General features: G+C 37.4%; 1 protein-coding gene across 1 annotated transcript in view; it reads right to left on the minus strand.

Annotated features, from left to right (window-relative positions):
- CPNE4 (copine 4) overlaps positions 1–14,362 on the minus strand; it is a 184,206-nt gene that overhangs the window by 24,588 nt on the left and 145,256 nt on the right. Inside the window, exon 11 of the mRNA XM_062496747.1 lies at positions 13,357–13,490. Within this exon, the coding sequence (XP_062352731.1) occupies positions 13,357–13,490 (134 nt within the window). The remainder of the gene's footprint in view (positions 1–13,356; positions 13,491–14,362) is intronic.

Consider the following 14,362-nt stretch of genomic DNA (forward strand, 5'->3'; position numbering starts at 1 on the left):
GTCCTGGAGTCTTCTGTGCTTAGTACTTTCTGTTGTCTTAGTGAGAATAGCTCCATACTCTGACTAGGTAGCTCACCAGAATTTAGGTCCATACCTTGGGTAATCTGACTCAAAATGCTGGCACTAAGAAATTAACTCTCATGTGCTATTGAAGCTTGATTTTTAAGGTAAGAAGGGAACTTTTTGACACTCATTATATCCCTTGCATAAAAAAGATCATCATGTTATCCCCTGACCACACCTCAAAAACTGCAGCTGATAGCTTTCAGAATAAAAATGAAATTTAAATGTATCGAATAATTTTCCTTCTATCACACAAAACAAAGTGTATAGCTAATATAGAGGTCTCACTCTTTAGTAAGTGAGCAGTTTAATGGCTTAGTGGTGTTTTGCAATATAACTCCCTCTATCCTCCCAAGCAACCCTCACTTTATCAAATGAAAAACAAACACAGTAGCTGAGTGTGCTGCCCTCATTCTGCTCATCTTGCACTACTGAGACACAGCAGGGAAAAAGTGACCTAGAATGGCAGACAAGAACTCTCTCAGTTCTAGGATAATAATTTATGGTATAGAAGTGTGAGAGAGCTGCTCTAAAAGACCCAGGGCTATCATGGCAGCATGCAGAGGAAAGCAGAGTATCTTCCCAGCTTCTGGAAGTTATGTCAAAGGTTAGGCCATCCAGGGACTTAAACTACAGTCAGAAAATGAAAAGAAGGTTTTCTCCTGCCTCAGGGGTGAATCACATGCATCAGAGACTCCAGTCCTGTTTCCTAGCGTGGCATTTCAGTAGGAAAGGGATATGCTCTAATGACTTTTCTTTGTAATTTAAACTCACTCAAAAGAAGAAAAGTGAGAAACATTTTTTTTCTTAGTAGTGCAGGCTCAGACATTTGGGCATTGTTTATACCAGGAAACAGGCCTGTGACCCTGGCTGAAGCAATGGGACCTGGCCACTGACATGATCTGTGAGCACCTCCCTGGTGCAGCACTGGCCCCTGCCAACCATCACCCCCAGAAACTTCCCAGGGACAGCGCTGGATCCAGCTGTGCCTGACACGGCTCCCAAATGCAGTTTGGGCATCACCACTGTGGGCTGGGAGGAAGCAAGCTGAGACACAAGGACATGGGCAGTGTCATGTCCTCGGCCTCAGGCAACCTCAGGACCTTCGACTTGTTTTGTTTCAAGCCAGCCAGAGTGTCCTTGGCACACAAAAGGAAACTGCCTGCACTGTCCTGCTGGAGGAAGATTGACAAAGGGAAAGGACAGGAGAGAAACATGCAACTGGAAAAACAAGCTGCTTCTATAGAACATGAAACCTCCACAATCAAGTAAGCAAAAGAGGACTGTGACTTGGCAGGATATTTACAAAATTACTCTGTTGTGTCTACTTCACCTTTTTTATTTTCTTCGTTTTACATAGGTTCCCTTGAAAATTTAAATGTGGCATATCTTTCAAAAAGCTAAAGTACTTGATAAAAAGGCAAAAGCATCAGATGCTGAATTTTATACCTGGGTATTTAAGGACCTTGAGTAGTCATGCAAGCATAGACGTATATGGCTTCTCGTACTTTTTCAGTCAAACATGCATATATTACTGAAAGACACCCAAAACTGAGAAGATCTATGTTATACCCTGAAAGAAAAATCAGGAAGAGGGTTCAGGTTCAGTGTTCATATTGATAAATGTAAATTAATGCACACAGAAATTAGCTGTCAGGGCACCAAGACTGCAGTCTTCTGAACAGAAGTACAACCAGTTAGAAAAAGGTTTGTCAGTAACCTCAACTATAACATAACACGTAGCAGGAAATAGTATCTGAAAATATCCCATATTGTCCTTTTGGGACATTACTCAGTTTTAAACACCCATCCATCATGCTATATACTGGAAAGAGAGCAAGAGCAATGATAAATCAAAATGCTAACAGGGCAAGGAGAAGAGAGATTTCAGTGAGCTGTACTGTATCCACAGGAAAAGAGATGAATAGAGGTAATACTATGGTTTTGTAAATTGGCAAAAGTGATACAGATAATGATCCTGTTTTCTATTCCACTAGGAAGCCTAGTGCTACTGGAAGGAAAGAAATATGCTTATTATAAAGAGACAAAATAAAGAACATTTCAAAATCTTGTCTCATTAACCACTTGTGCCCTCTGACATGTAGTATCATTGAAACCAGGATATTGCATTTATTCTGAAAAGGATTTGCACTTCCTATTAATGAGATGAAGAAAACTCTTCCAGTAGGTAAAATTAATTAGTCAGACATTAAAGACATTTTGCAACCTCCACAAAAGCCTCAGGGACAGATGATACTTGAGATATTCAGCAGTGCAGCAATACCTGTATTCAAAAAGGTTGCCAGGACTATGCTCTCTGAAAATCAGTTACTTTTAAGGATCAAAATTCGGAATCCGAGTTCTTAATTGTATGGAGAAAAAAGGCCTAAGCCATTCTATATTAATTCTGAATTTATTAATTCAGAAAGATTAACTCCTAGCTAGCCACTTCACAACTTTTTTGGGACTAATTTTATTTAATTTCCCATTAAAGCCCTTTGGTATGCAGTTACAGCTGTGCTTAAATTCATACTCCTGAATTCAATGCATCATTCGTATGGATGCTACGTAACTGACCTTGGAGACCATCAGCATGAAGACCTGCTCACTTTATGCTAGAATGACACAGTAGCACAAACAGTACCAATGATGCAGTGAATTGGGGGAAAGAAAAAACATGGAGTGAGGAGAGAGAAACACTAAGAGCTCACTTTTAGTCACAAATACCTGAGAATCTTAAATTTACAGCTTGCAAGGAGAATACCAGACTATAATCCCTGGATATTAAGATGTCACTTATAATTTTGGACTTAGGTCACAGCAGAACTACCAGGGAGATATTTTAAAAGTACTGGATGCAGCAAAATAAATTATTATGCTTTTCATATTTGATTCCAGTCTTACAAGAATAAACTGTGGATCTGCTCTGCTTGACATGCTTTTCTCATGATAAAATCAGATAATTTTCCTCTGTTAGAAAGAAATTTCAAACTGACAAAATTAAAAAGGGAGTTGTGTGTTACACATGTAATTGAAAAAGGTGAGAATGTGAGGAGAGAAAGATGGAAGGGAAAAGGACACGGAAAGAGGAAGGGGAGAACAGAGAGGAAAATGTAAAGGAAAAGACAGAAAACAGGAAATGCCACAAATGAAATAGAGCTATCTCTAAACTTAATTAAAATTGTAATCTTTCATGTTCAGGGAGTGAACTGGAAAACTACGAGCTGAATTGTTTCTTTTCTAAAGTATATGAATGAATCATGTTTCTGAGTATATTATTTAGTACTTATCTGAGAAGGGCTTGATGCCAGTAAATTCTGAATCATAACAGCTTACAGGGATTAACAGCAGTTCCAAAGAAAATACAGAAATCATCTGAAATATTTAAACATTTTCAGCTCCCTCTTTGCAAGCAGAGCTGGGCAAATAAAGGACATGATCTGGCACGGGGGTTGGAACTAGATGATCCTTAAGGTCCCTTGCAACCCAAGCCATTCTGTGATTCTATGACCAAAGAGGGCTAAATAAAACCATTTCAGTGGAAGGGACCAGAGCCCATCCATTTCACCACTTGCAGTCTTGCACAGCCACCTGTGCTCCTATAGGATGCAGAGCCTGGCTGTGGTCCAGCTCTCAGTCTGCCCCAGTCAGAGTCAGAAAGACCACAAGAGTTCAGCAGCAGCAGTGTTTTCACCCACTGACCTGTTTTTCTTCCCTAAGGGATTGCTACTCTGTCACCACATATTCACTGTGTGGTTATGCCTGGTTCGATACAGCCACATCCCTGGTTTTGGCCAGGTTGCTGCATGTTTCATCAAACTTGCTCTGTGCCTAACACAGCCTGCCATTCAGTCCATAGTGCACAGTGATTTCTAGCAGAGTAGCAAGGATGATTATCATACATCTTGGTCACAAAAGGGATCTGGGAGCATGCAAATCAATGATAAATCACTGCAACAGTACATTGCCTGGGGCTGTCACACAGATGCTATGTCATTGGGTGCAAAATCCTGACATTAAAATTTACTCACCATCTTTAACTACAGCTCTCAGGCACCTTAGGGGAGCTGGAATCTGCTGAATACTAAGAAATAGATACTGTCACGTAATTGTGTTTCAAAAATATGAAGCAACGCCTGTCTCACCTGAGGGACAAATAGTTAATGAAGCAGGAGAATACAAATTCCTTGAAGTTAACCACCAAAAGGCATCAACTCATGAAATAAGTAGCAAAGTCAAATCCAGGTACAATGGATTTAAACTTCCCCTTGTTAACATTAAAAGAATGGTAAAAGAAGCTCTGCAGGGTAAAAACATCAAGTAAATTCAGAAGTTTCTAGGCTGGGGAATACACACAGAAAAAAGAAAGTCATTAGAGCTTGAGGGAGGAGTAGGTTAAGCAAAAGGAAAAGGCAGCAAGACCTATCACTTGCTAGAAGGATAGTCTAATAAAATAACATACTCAGGAAGGTGAGACAAAATGTCAAGCTTCCCTGCAAGATAACAAATAAATTGCAATGACCTGATTTATGCCTACATGAATGACCCAATTCAGTAAAATGAGTCTTGAAAAAGAAATGAGACTCCACAACTGGGAATAAACTAGGAAAGGAGATGCTGCAAGAGGCTAAACCAAGTTGTCTTTAACTTCTCAAACCAGGCAGTTTTCAGATAGTTGCATTTTAAGGGATTGACATATACCTCCATATACTTCAAAACCCTAAATCTATATATAGTGATTTGTCTTATCTGGGGGACTATATGTAGAAAAATGTACAATCACTGAAAAGGTAATTCTCACACAAACTGTAATCTCAGATGTTTAAAACTTGATGTGTCTTGAAGGTGCAATTGCAGGCAGGAGGCTGCGTTCCATCAGGTAAGGAACAGGTTGTGAAGAACCCCAGGCTGAACAGTGATGGGACCCTGTCCTCCTGAACCACAAGGCTTACAGTGTGTACTGCACTAGGCAAGCACAAGAACAAAAGCTTGCCATCATAAATGCACATAATTCTGTCCTTTTTTACAAACTATACTGAAAAGGGTTGGCAAGAGATCTTGCTCTGTGACAATTTTATATCAGAAAATATCTGTCTGTAAGGAGGATGCTGGGAAGAGGGGATAACAGGACTGCATTAGCATATATATACAGAGAGTTGCTGGGAGAGGAATTTCTCATCAAATGTTCTTAAGATACAAATGAACTTTTGAGGATGAGCAGGTTGAAGCCTTTACAGAGATGATACAGTGGCTTAATGTGATCAAATGAGCTGTTGATGTAATTTTACCAAAACTGCAACTCAATTAATTCAAAATGAAGAACACTAACAAAATAAGTTAGTGCAATACCATAATTGAAGTGTACTGGTGACTACAATTCAGCTAGGCGTCACTGAATATGCAGGAGGAAATGGGCTACTATCTTTTGTTCATCTGATAATTTGGAAGCTCTGACCAAGGTCAATTTCACAATAATCTGGAGGTGATACTAAGACAGTAAATGCAACCTAATTCACAAGAATTGCCTAGCTTTAACTGAGAGCAATTGGACACATAAACCTGTTAAGGTCAACTCAGGCATAGTGTTCATTTACCCCACAGATGGGTTTCCAAATGGGATTAATTTGCTTCTCAGCCATACCCTAATATAATGGAATGGATGACTAAACTAGTTATATCCTTAACAATGCAAGGAGGAAAGTCACACTTCTGAAGTTGTGGAAATGATGGCATTGACTAAAGGTGCACTAGATCAGTATCAAATGGCATCAGTGAAAATGACAACAGAAATTGCTCCTTTACTTATGCATATTTCCTTATTATTTACACAGATGTCTAGTTTCTACAGCAGTAGGTGGAATGCAATTTTTGTAGGGCTTTATATGTCATATTGTTTATTTCAGAAAGGACTTTTGATAGAGAAATCCCTTACAGTACCAGTTTGCACAGTTGTAGAAAAGTGTCAAGTACTGCACTGACCAATGCTCTTCAGAGGGGATTTCAAGCTGAGTTGAGAAATAGTAAAGACCACACAGAAAAGCCATGTAGAAGGTTCAGATTTTGAAGTTTCTACCAGCTGACACAATGCAGCAGAGGTCTGAAAAGCACTGAGGAAACTGCAGCTAAGCAGTTTCTTAACAAAAGAAACTTCAAAGGGACTGCTCATGTCTAGTGCAACGGCATAGGATCTGAGTAAGGGCACAAAGAAGACACAAAGAGGAAAAACTTGGCAATGGAAAAGGCAGAGCTGTAAGAATTGACAGGATGTGTCCAAATAAAGGACCTGGAATGGAAGTGTGTAAATGTGTGCGTTGTTTAAATACACGCGTGCGCGCGCGCACACACACACACACACACACAGAGCTCTGTAAGTGTGTACATTTGCAAAAGAAGCCATTATGAAGTCATCTTCCCAATGCAAAGTTGGTGTATGATACTAATTCTCCTGTACTGATTCTTGGGATAAAAAGTGGTGATTGTGGAAACCCTTATGTGGCAGCAGTCTACAAATGCCAGGTTCTGCAAGGTCAGATACTGAATACATGTTTGTATTCATTCTGCAATTGTGTCACTCTAGGTCCTCAGCTAAATCCAAGGATTTTCACTCCAGTTTGAAAATGGAAACTATTCTTTTTGCCAGTGCAGTTCTAGACCTGGGTTATCCAAACACTTCAGAAAATGTCTACCCACACCTGAGCTTGCTGACAAACATAAGCTACAAGTTTTTTCTGTATAGGTTACTGTTTCTCTATTTGTCTTTTTTTTGTATGTCTATGCAAATTTTGTCCTATTAAAGCACTAAATAAAAAGATTCATGTCTTCTCCCTGAAGATTTTTAAACTTGTTTAGATAAGCTCATCAGCTTTTTTTTTGCTAAATAGCCTCCAGAAAAAGGTTGTTTCTGTAATTAAAGTGATAAAAAGAGATGCTTAATAATTAAGCATATTTGTATTTATTGATCTGCACGAATAGATAAAATTTTAACATCTACACTTCTATGTAGGGAGTTCATGAAATATTTAATGTCACATATAGTGCCAGTAATTCTAGGCATCATTCTTTTTCCTCAGTTTTAATGAGCTACTATTACACTACTATCACAGTCAAAGCAGTTTGTTTTTCTCTCTGTGTCTGACAAAATTACTTCAAAGTATTTAAGATACATCCTTCCAGTCGATGTAACTTTCTGAGTCTTCATCCACAAACCCAGACAGAGCTTCAGGATGAAGTGACCTGTTAAGTGATTCTTGGGAATAAGATTCTGATTACGAAAGCAAGGCGTAAACTCTTGGATCTCTCTCTCCTTAAAACCTTAACTGAAACCACAGTATTTAAGTATGGACTGATATTTGTATTTGGGACTAATTGCACTGATGTATCTATGACTTCCATTACATGCACTGTGTTACACATCCCTTGCTCTCTTTCTCCTCCCTAACTGCCCTCTGCTGGTACCTTAGGAAGAGTATTTCTGGGACAGTTGGAACTCCTCTCATATTTTATTACGTTTTTTTTCACTTTTTAGATCTACACCAAAAGCAACATGCTGGGCTGGGAACCCCGGTCCTTTTATTTCCTCCTTTCATTTTTTTTCCCTTCTAAATTCTGAAGGGCAGTTTACAGGGAAGGAAGTGCTTAGATTCAGTTTTTAGTCATAGTGAACATACTTGCTCAGGCCTAAAATATGAAAAAGAAACAGTTATGAGCAATTTTTGCATTTACTCAGCAACTGCTGCAATTCATTGTTTGCAGAAGGTAATGACGCAACTTGGACTGATTTCAGGAGTTTCATGTCTTTTGTGGAAAGTGGGCTGGTATCTAAATTTTCATTCTAAAGTATTTTGTAGAGCTCTACACATAAATAATTGCTGCCCTTTGCAGGAATAATGTACTCTTTGCTCATTAGTGGCCTTTGGGGGGGGTTCCTAGTCAAGTAAGCTTTACACAAGCAGTTTATTTGTTAACATATGATCTCAGTGTGAATATCACATTCAAGGAGCTATTTCAGGACTTAAAGTTAAGGAGACTATTTGCCTAAATGAAAAGAAAACACTAGTGTCAGGAAACAGAATTTATCTTCAATGTATTTCAAGGGCTCTTGAAACGGAAGAAAAACCTGTAGTATCTTTAAGAGTGGATAAACAAACAGAGAGATTTAAAATAATTAAGAACTGTTTTGAAATAGATTTTGAATAAAATGAAGATCAATTTGACAGGATTTACAAAACTATGTGGTCAAATACATGGAATTATGTATTGAGGGCCTAGATAAGAATGGGGAATAGCCCATCAAGAATGGGAAGTTCCACATATGCAGTAAATGCTTTTGCATTTGATAATGCAGTAAAAGCATTTCATATAGTACACCTAACCTTTGTCTTTTTCAATGAATAAGTATTGATTTGACCACACAAAAACTGATTCTCTTACTTGTCTGTTAACACTTTTTATTAATCCAATGAAGAACTCTGAATGTATACATAAACATAACACAGAAAAAAAATTCAAACAATCAACCAGGTAAATGGGAGGCACTGGACATTTGTGTGTGGGGAAAACAACTAATAATACAGTTCAAATTCAGTAGAACTCTTAATTCCATTTCAGTGCCATCTATACTTTGCATAATACCTCATGATTTGCTTGAGTCAGACTGAATTCAATGGGATTAGATAATAAGCTCTAGTGTCTTGCTGATTCAGAACAGAAGTTTTAATGCAAAGATAAATATTTAATGTAATTTAACGAGATTCTTCATAAGCACAAGCAAAAGAAAAACTACCAACTGCAGAAATTAGATTTCAAAGCGAGGAGCAGATTTGCAAGACCTGCCATGGGCTTCACACACAATAACATCACTACAACCTGCAATAATGTAAGATCATTTAGGAAGCATTTCAGCCTTTAGCATTGTGTACAAGTAAAACATTTATCCTTACAAACAAGCTATTTACAGTCCCATTCCAGCCCATTTTTTCTTTGATAGAAACCCCAATCACTGCAGAATGAAAGATGATCTACACTCATGGCTACTTGCTTGTATTCCAGCACCAGTAAAACACACCATAAAGATCAAAGCACCAGCCATTGTAATAAACTGTGCACACTGTTGTTATTGTGACTTATGGCTTTGCTCTGCACAGAGGGAAGATGTAAACAGCACAAAAGAAAAGTAATTTTTTTTTATGAATGGCTCTGTGTCAACACTAAATATTGTACATACATAGGTATATTTAGCACCCCTATGTTATATGCATACCTATATATTAATACACACACGAGTAGAACTCAAGTTTTATATACAAAGAGGTATTTCAGGTCCTGACTTAAAATCAGGACATGGCCAGGGATTATGCTGGGACAAAAGGGGAAAGCAAATGTTCCCTGATTCTGCAGTTTAGCCATAAGCTTCTCCATCTTCCAAAATGGCATTTTTGTTCTATGCCAAGCAGGGTGCAGTTTTATGACACAAACTGAAATGCTTTGGGGAAGAGCTGCCATGCAAAACAAGACACATTCAAAATTATTATATAACTTAAGAGAGCATCATGGCTTTTATAAGATTTTAGCCACAGATCCTTTATTTCAACAGTTGAATGAGTTTGTCTTTGCACATATCCGGTATTCAACCAGCAAAGACACCTGCCACCCAGCCTCTGAAAACAGCGTTTTCTTGAAGGAGTCTCTACCAGGCTCCAAAACAAACAGGTGGCCAAAACTATTGTTCAAACAGAGTTGTTGAAGGTTAGAAGCTCTAAGCCAGCACAGAGAGTTGGGTTTAACCCCATCTGCCTTAAGTAAATGTGCTAACTCATCACATGAAAAGTAGAGGGAATATATACATATACAGTAGTGGCCAACTGATTTTTCAGGATCCTGGCTAGGCTAGCATTGCTGGTCATCAGAAACTGTTTTATTTGATTTCTGGTACAGAGAACTCAATACAGAAATTACTGAGGTAAAAAAATAAACATGAAATGATGTGGAAGCAGATCTTTTAATAACAAGCACGTCAGTGCGTAATGATTTTTCATCATTTTCACCTGATCCTCTATGCTAAAAAAGGCAGAGTAGACTTGCACAATTTCAAGGTAAAATTATACCAGTGATGTAACTTTTAATACTAAAGAAAGCTTCTGAAAATATTAAACAGAAATACTTATTTCTCACTTATTACTTCATGAGGTTCAAGAGTATTTTATCTTAAAATAAACTCTTCTCCATGAAATTGTCTGCTTATTCCTAAGTTTTTAATGTGTTTTCCCCTTTCCAGTATTTCTAACTACATTTTAGAACCTAATTTCATGAAACTAATGAATGTTTCTCCTTCCTTTATGATCCACTGCTGCTGTTGCTTAGCCACTGATTATATCACCCACGTACTCTATCTTCTCCCTTATGAAAAATGTTGTTATAGCCTGAAACAATTCCACCATGTAGATAAAGTATTAAGTATTTTGTGCAGGTGAATAGCTCTTCCATTTCCCTTATCATTATCAGACTGGCCTATTCCTACAGGACTGCTGCAATTCTACAATCAGGATAATAATCAGTGTCTCTCTCATTCTCTGAATATTGCTGATAGAAGAATGAATCTTATTCTTTCATGCTTAACTATGCAAAACTGCGTAGCCATTTAACTGTTTCAGGAATCTCTGAACCATATGAATAAAAGTGATTTTGGATGAGCAGGGTTTATTTCACTCCATCCACTAGGGATGTGAGGCAACACCTAATTTGGAGCATTAATTACTAACTGATGCATTATGATGATTTGATATGTACAGAAACCTAGTATGAAAAGATTTGGCTTGACTGATCAAACTAGCTAGAGTTTATAAAAGAAAATTTTGCATTTTGAGTATAGTCTCACTATGTATTACTTACCAATCCAATTCCTCCCAAAATACAAATTAATTTGAATTTTTCTAATGAAACAAGTATTTTAATTAATAACCATATGTTTTTTGTTTGTTTTTTGTTTTTTTTTTTACAATTTAAAAACCAGTCCACTTATATAAGTAGCAGAAGTACTTAGAATTCTACATCTCTGCAACTGGAATGCAAAAAGTACTGCAAACAACTTTTTTTAAAGTAAAGATTTTATTTTACTCATCTATTCTTTCATTTGATGCAAATACATTCATCCTGAGACTGAGTTAAAATCACTCTCTTTTTCTTGGTTTGGACTGAAATCAGCCAATTCTGCCTATATGAGATAATGGATGGGTACAGAGTATAAAACTTCATGTAAGAGCACTACCATTGTGTGATCTCATCTGCTAACCTTAGTAAACACATGCCCCCAAGCAAATGATGACACTGGCTCTAAACAGCCCTTAGGTTCAGCAAGTCTGTTTCTTTTTACCTCTGGCTTGTCTTAATCTGGAAACAGATGTCCCGCTCCATTATCTGAAGCACAACTGGACTCACCGGAGCAGTTATGGATCTGTGCCACATTTCAGATTTTTACTGAATTTTGACTTTTTGTGTATATACAGAAGATTTGCTTTGTAGGTTATATTTGCTCAGACATACAGAGGCTGCAACTCGACACAAAAAAGGTTTATACATAACCTGCAAACCATTTTGTGTGAAGGTTTGCGCCTTCTAATTTTTTTCCTTCTTTTGAAAGATTTTAAATTCTCTTTTCCAATTTACTGGTTTCAAAATGTGCAAGTATAAAGAAAAGTCCTCACTTGACATTTTGATCAGAAAGCACTGACCATGTTGAATCAACTTGTCCATGGGAATATATTCACAGTGTCACAACTTGAGAACATGTACAGGCCAAAACACAAGCCCAAAAGGTGACATCTTCATGGGAAAACAACTGACTTTTGTTCAGCACTAGTTCATAGCTCATAGACCTTCAGTTGTGCTGATTAGCATCAATAGGAATTTTTTTGCAGCACAATAGAACAGAATGATGCTGATGATTTCATTTAAAAAATAACTGGCTGTATTTTTTTTTTTTGTACTGATTGAAATATTCTTATTGAGAGAAAAATCCTGATTTGGAGTTAATATTTCTGTACAGAAGAGACTGTGCCACTTAACTATTTAATTTCCTAAAAAAATACAACTTAAGTAATAAAATCAAAAATTCTGTGTGCATAAATCAGCCCTTTTTACTCCTTTCCCTATTTTCTGAAGTTTACTAATACTCTGAATTATTGCTGGTAATTATTACATGACTACATAATCACTGGGGAATTCTCAGCTCACTTACAATAAAATATTAATTTTCTCAGACTCATTGACTAAATCTGATCATCAAATTCTTACAGAACTCATATCAGAACTGTATTTTTGTCATTCTTTGAGAAGACATTTCATTACCATGCAAATAGAAGTGCCTCTGAGCAGGCTAGCTGGTATATGCAGCGCGTAACACGTAAACCATAGTCTGAAATCACTCCACAATTTATACAGAAAGTATAACTCAAATTTGACTGGAAATACCATTGTTTTCTTGAGATGTGGTATTTACATATGGCAAAGTGGTGGGTGGATATCTATCATATGTGCAAATATTAGAAAGAACAGCTGCGCAAGATACTGTGTCACATCACCAGAGAAAGAACATTTAAAGGAAATGCACTGGGTAATTAAATTAATAGTGGGCAATTAATTTGATAGAAGCAGGCAGCCTGTTTGAAAGCAACAGAAGTACATAATGTAATCAAACCATATTTGGTCCAATTACTTGCATTTGTTTATTTATTTAAAGGCATGTTGTGTACGCACACTACCTTTCAACGTTTATTTTAGAAGAGAGTGCACTGTTCAACAGGCCAGGAGAACACTGCAAAATACATGGGTTTACTTCTAAAAATAGACATCATCAATAAGCAGTTTAGACAACTTCAAATTCAGTTTCAAGGACAATGTCTCAGGAATACTCTCCAGTAGAACAGGACACAGAGTCACAAGTGTATCAGAAGGGATGCTGACAGCATCTGCAAAACTGGCTCCAAGTTGTTAATCTTGAACAGACAAACACATGAAAATCTACTCTAACATGCAATTTTAACATGTGAATACAAAACTGAAACTTTACACACTAATCAACCAAACAGCCAAGAACTGTGACTTTCTTTATCATGAACATAATCGAACCCCAGCGTCACTCTCAAAAGCTGGTTAAGGTAGACTAATCCTTCTGACGTGCAGTCATTCCTCCCAAGTGCCTAAACACGGAGCCTCTGCAGCCAGCCACAGGCAGTCATTCACTTCACACTGTGGAAACACTTTCTAAAGACAACTCTGTAATCAAACGTGGTTATTTACCTGTCATAGTCTTGGCAAATCTCCCCAACAGCTACCAAAGCTTTCAGGTACTCATTGGGCTGATAGGGGTGGATGTAGTGCAGTGAGCAGCTGTTCCTGGGATCACCGTTTGATGCAGTGAAATCTATAGCTACCTGGGAAAGAAGAGAAGTCAATGTGCTACAGAGCTCTTCTGAGCACAAATTCACCTACACCAACCATATATCTTTACCAGAAATAATCTGCTGCAGCGAAGAGACAGCAGCCTTACATCGTAGGTCATTTTACTGTATACTTAATCAAACTGGAATTAGGACTGTACTGGTAAATATATGTAGAAGCAAATGACAGTTTATAAAATAAGAGATAATAAAACTAAAATGGCATAATTAGGTGAAAAATTACCTGCACTGCTATTCTATGGGCAAAATTAGGTTCTAATACAAATGAATCAAATTAACTATCTCTAGGTCCTCGTATTTAATGAAATTATTCTACCTCAGATAATGTTCAGGACATAAAAACCTTGCAGCAAAAATGTCCATAGAGAGTTCCAAGTCCTACCGAAACTGTAAATTAGAACTCCAATCAGGGACATTTCTTAGCTGTTTTAATCCTTACTGTGGCTGTAGTAGTAGACATTGCTTGTCTGGTATTTTTTCTATTCAAAACACGTAAGTATTAAATAATTAAACCTCCCAATTTCACAGCTGATAGCAAGCTTAAACGTGAGCTGTAGGGTTAAAGGAAAGCTTGAATCCTGCAAAGAGTTTTTGTTGCTGTTTTTGAAAAACCTTAGAGAAGATTGTGGGAAGTAGTCAATGCAAAATCAAGTATTAATGATTAATTTTAAAATTATTTTCTCCCTTTTAAAATGCTCTTTCTATTTCTCACTGAAGGTAGGCTCTGGCATGCATTTTCCCTTATTATGGATCAGAAAGTCCTCTGCTGAAGCTGTGATGCTGCTTTATAGGAATTCCTAAAAGGAGCAACAAGAATCCCAAGGATGTTACAGAGGAAACAAAGC

This window comes from Cinclus cinclus, chromosome 1 (genome assembly GCF_963662255.1).
Source record: "Cinclus cinclus chromosome 1, bCinCin1.1, whole genome shotgun sequence".
Taxonomy (NCBI): Eukaryota; Metazoa; Chordata; class Aves; order Passeriformes; family Cinclidae; genus Cinclus; species Cinclus cinclus.